This window comes from Myotis davidii, unplaced genomic scaffold (genome assembly GCF_000327345.1).
Source record: "Myotis davidii unplaced genomic scaffold, ASM32734v1 scaffold1208, whole genome shotgun sequence".
Taxonomy (NCBI): Eukaryota; Metazoa; Chordata; class Mammalia; order Chiroptera; family Vespertilionidae; genus Myotis; species Myotis davidii.
Window position 1 is genome coordinate 470,074 of NW_006299241.1, and position 4,943 is coordinate 475,016.

At 51.6% G+C, this 4,943-nt stretch overlaps 1 protein-coding gene across 1 annotated transcript in view; it reads right to left on the reverse strand.

The window, feature by feature from the left end:
* Window positions 1–6: 6 nt before the first annotated feature.
* FHL1 (four and a half LIM domains 1) overlaps window positions 7–4,943 on the reverse strand; it is a 12,458-nt gene continuing 7,521 nt past the window's right edge. Inside the window, 6 exon segments of the mRNA XM_006779492.2 lie at window positions 7–191; window positions 1,291–1,335; window positions 1,338–1,476; window positions 1,919–2,088; window positions 2,698–2,872; window positions 3,305–3,486. Coding sequence (XP_006779555.1) covers window positions 37–191; window positions 1,291–1,335; window positions 1,338–1,476; window positions 1,919–2,088; window positions 2,698–2,872; window positions 3,305–3,486 — 866 coding nt within the window. The 3' untranslated portion in view covers window positions 7–36.

Consider the following 4,943-nt stretch of genomic DNA (forward strand, 5'->3'; position numbering starts at 1 on the left):
TCAATTCCATTTTACAGGACAGGAGCCCCTGTCACTTTACAGCTTTTTGGCACAGTCGGGACAATACACATGCTCCTGATGGAAAACAAAGCGCTTGTTGGCCAGATTCACGGAGCATTTTTTGCAGTGGAAGCAGTAGTCGTGCCAGGATTGTCCTTCATAGGCCACCACACTGGAGCCTTTACCAAACCCTGTGGAAAACACAAAAGAGAACAAAAGAGAAAATTGAGTGAATACAGGTGAGAGATACACGGCTGCCTTGCCCATTTACAGAGCTAATAAGCACAGGGCAGGATCTGCCCAGCTCCCAGGCCACCCCTCTCCACCGTGATCTGTCCCCTACGCCATGCCGCCGTGACCCTGCTACAGCTCTCAAGGACCTCAGAAGATGCCAGAGCTCAGCCAAAGGTTTCTGTGATTTAAAGAACCCACAATCCCATGCCACTTCAATCGCCCTGTAACACTTGCACCGACCTCCCAGCATAACCAGTTTCTTTGATTTAGGTCAGGGCCATGGCATCAAAGTGGCCACCAGGAGGCAAACTTGGGCTGTTTGTGGGGTATGCACTTACCGGGCCTCGAGGAGCTGCTAAGCTTCGATTTTTTCTATAAAGAACCACCACCCACGAGGGACAAGTCCTCTCTCCACCCGGATGCCTGCCCCGGAGGTTGGCGCTGGGAAACAGGGTGAGAGGCAAGCGTTTCCCGTGGCACACTGGGGGCTTCCTAGCTTTAGAGACTGGGTGGCTCACTCTTGACACAGTCCTTTTCCCTGAGGATGGCAAAAGTCTTCTCAAATGTACATTTCAAGGCTCCCCGGGGAGATGGGAACAGTGGAGGCGGGGAAAGGGCCCAGGGCACGTGGATCGCGGCCGCGAGATGAGGAATGAAATGATTAGCTCGGGTGGCAACAAAGCTGCCCACAGGCACCTCTGAGCTAGCCTTCAGCTATGGGGTGTTATGATCCCAGCCTATCACTCAACCCCCACCCCCAATATCCCACGCGTGCGCAGTGCCTGCCCATGGCCTGCCCATGGCGTGGGTCTCAGGCTCGTGAACTCCGCAGCACAGCATCGTTAGTCAGCAGCAGTCAGGAAGTGTTCTGTATTGCAAAGGCTAGTCTGGCCTGGGGGAGAATTCAAAACTATTTGGGGGTCTTCAGGACCACAATGGCAAGGGGAGGGGGCATTCTTTGGGGCCTTTATGGATGAAACCGAAGTAGGAAAATGAGAGTTGGTTACCATGCGCAAAACCTAGCCTGGCCGACTTAGCAAGGACTCTTTAGCCTACCAGTGATGGGGTTCTTGCATCCAGCACACTTCTTGGCCACAAAGTCTTGTAGCAATCCACGCAGTAATACTGGTCCTCCACAGCGGTGAAACGCTGCCCAGCCAGCTTCTTAGAGCAGGTAACACACACAAAGCACTCGGCATGCCAGGGCTGATCCTGGTAAGTGATTCCTCCAGATGTGATGGCCTAGACCAGGGAGTGTAGCACCGAATTCAGATTCAACAACTCTTTTGTTGAATGCCTACTATGTACCAGGCACTGTGCTGGGCGCTTTGGTCTACAATATCTCATTTAATCACCATAACGGCCATGGGAGGCAGGTGCTATTATTATCCCCAGGTTACAGGTGAAGATACTGAGACTCAGAGAAGGCGAACTAGGTGGTGGAGGCAGGCCTCTAGAGCCCCGGTTGCCTGTGCCTCCAGGGTGAGTGCCTTTCAGACAGCCTGAGTTGGCCCTGTACAGTTTTCTACTCCCAGTCTCCTCATCTGTAAAATGAGCATAATAATTCCCACATCACAGGGCCGTCGTGGGGATGGAATGGGATAGTGTGTGTGCAAGTGCTCTGCCAACTGTCAAAAACGCTTCTAGAAACAATAGTCCATACAGAACTCCCTTGACAACATACCTTGTTGCACTTCACGCAATGCTTGGCAAATTTGGACTCATGGCAAGTCACGCAGTAGAAGTCCTCCCCTTTCGGGAAGAAGCTTCCAGAGCCGATGACTTGCTTGCAGTTGCTGCAGGTGAAGCAGTCTTTGTGCCAGACGGTCCCCTTGTACTCCACATTCTGATCTCCTGCAGGGGGAGGAAGCAATTGGATAGCCCCACTGATAGTGCTCTGCAGGGGGCTGCATCCACTCAACTCCAACCATGGGCCCTCCAGAGGTGAGGGAATGCAGGCCCTGCAGTGACTGGCCTCACGCTTCTGATGAACCTACCCGTGGGAGGTTTCTCAACAATGGCCTACTTGTGGGTGTGCCAACCCAGATCTGTCAGGGAGGGGACCCCAGCTGTAGTGTTTGAGGAATAGACACCCGAGACCCCACTCCCACACCCTCTGTGGACTTAGAGATTCTATAAGGGATGGTCTGACCCAGAGTTACACTCTAAGGAAAAAGCATGCTTCCATCACTTACTCTACCCAAATGAGAAAGTGCTACATACTTTTCACTTCCTTCTCTTGCCACAGACAGTTCTCTCCAGTGGTCTTTAGTTTCCGAATGTGTGCGTGTGTGCGAGCATATATGTGTACGCATGTATACATATATATATATGCGTGCATATATATGCTAAAAGCTAAAAGCAGCTCCCAGTAGCATTAGCCCCATCGTCCCAAGCAACCCCACATCATCTCTGCCCATAGGCCTCCTCCCTGGCCATCCCAGGAATGAATATGGGCAGTACCTGCCACAATTGGCTTGAAGCAGCCCTTGCACTTGGGGGAGTCCTCCCGAGTGGTGCACTTGTTGCACAGGATCTTGTTGTCCTTGGACATAAAAGTCTCGTTGGCCAAGGGGTGCAGGCACTTGGCACAGCGGAAGCAGGTGTCATGCCAGTAGCGGTTCTTATAGTGCACCTCCTGGAAACCAAGCAGAAGGGATGGGCTGCTGTGAGTGACAAAAGGGTGCTAGGAGGGGGGCAGGGGCCTACTACTGCACCTGGGGATGCCCTGACGTGAATGTTCTAATTGAGAAACATGAAGGACACTGAGGTGAGGATGGAAGACTCACAGTTCCTGAAACAAGAGAAAGTACAACCAACAGAGCTGGCATGGGCCTTGGCACCAGCCGCTCCAAGTCCCACACAGAGAGCTCAGGACACTGTCAAGGGAACAAGCATTAGAAGCAAGGGTGGCTGGCTCCTGGGCCGGGGCCTCTTGTTTCCTTGTCTCCGTGCCACTGCCTGTCCTGACTTCCACACGGGTAGCTGCAATGATGAGGAGGACTCGGGAGAGGGCGGGCTTTTGTTGTCTCAGTCACAGGACAACCAACCTGTCCTGTCCCAATATTACCTTGGAGTCCGCACCGATGGGCTTGCGGCATTCCACACAGGTGTTGGCGCAGAACTTGTCAAAGCACTTCAGGCAGCAGTGGTGGCCATCCCTCTCCACGTACTTCTTCCCCTGCAGGGGGTCCCTGCAGTAGTGGCAGTCGAACTTCTCAGCCATGGTGCCCACCTTGTACCTGGAGGGACCTATGGGGGCAAACAGAAAAAACAAATGACGAATGGAAAGACCAGCATACTGTGCCAGAGAGGCTTGGGGGGGGGCGGGGGAGCTGTGCAAGGCCAGAGACACTTCACTGAGACTCCTAGGAAGAAAGAGCCCTTGAGGGTAGCTCCCCAGGGGCCAGAAGGCCAAAGGTCAGGGAAGTCCCTGGGGACTTGGGAGAAACCCCTGCTGGGATATCCCGCTGTGTTGCTTCACAGGACACTGAGGGGGGCAAGTGGATCAGAGCTTGTGTTGGCCCGACAGGGGCTCTGGGCAGTGCAGTGGCTCTGAGCAGTGATGTGAAAGAGTGCAGGGGTGTGACGGAGGAGCCAAGAGAGAAGGAATTGTTTTACATAAAGGGACGCACAGCTTTAGGCACAGTCTGCATGCAGCAGCTGCGGGGTGAGTGATACTATTCAGGACATTGGCTGTTTGGAAAATTGCAATTTTAAAGTAAAATCTGGGGGGGAAGGGAATAACTTATAAAAAGTGTTAAGCTGATTATTCCAGGCTGGCTGGCTGGCTCAGCCGGCTTGTGGAGGAGGGAGGTGCCCAGACCCTCTGCTTCATGGGCTACGCTCTAGAGCAGCTGTGGCCAACTGGTGGTCCGAGGACCATGGGTCCGTGAGGTCTGAAAGGTTGGTGACCGCTGTTCAAGACAGTAAGCCAGAAACCTCCCTGCCAGCTTCCAGCTCCTCCTCCATAACTTCTTAGTTGGGGGGGTGGGGGGGTGGGGGGGTGGAAGAAAGAAGGCAATTGCCCCATGCTATTAGAAAACTCCTTGCCCCACCCTGTGGAGATTTTGAGGCCCATTAAGAGGATGAAATAGCATCCTCCTGAAGCCTCACTTTCCTCCTGACTGTAAAATTCAGTTCACCTGAACAAAGACTTACTGCTGTCTCTAGACAATGCTAGGCACCCAAGCAATCCTTATTAATTTGCTTAAAATGTCTGCATTAACTTTAAATCTGGCAGAACACTTTTATATCCTACAGAGTTTTGTCTAAGGTAAATTGACTGACTTCTGAGACCTGGGCAATCAAGCAAGAGAAAATTAAAGTGGCACTCTCAACTGGTACTGGCAAATTTTGGAACTGTAAATTACTTGTCATAGTGATGTGCAGTTTTGGGACATGCCAAAATTAAATCCCCCTTTGTTCAAGCAAGTGAGAGGATAGATATAGTCAATGAAGTGATACTATCAGGACATTGGCTGTTTGAAAAAATGCAATTTTAAAGTAAAATCTGGGGGAAGGGAATAACTTATAAAAAGTGTTAAGCTGATTATTCCAATAACTTCTTCCACTGCCTTCATATGAACAAGTCCCCTCATCCCATCCTGACTGATCCCCACCCACCCCTAACTCTAGATCACCCACTTGCAATTACAAACATTGCTAAGGCACCCTGTTAATCCTGTAATCAAAAAGGTACCAAATGT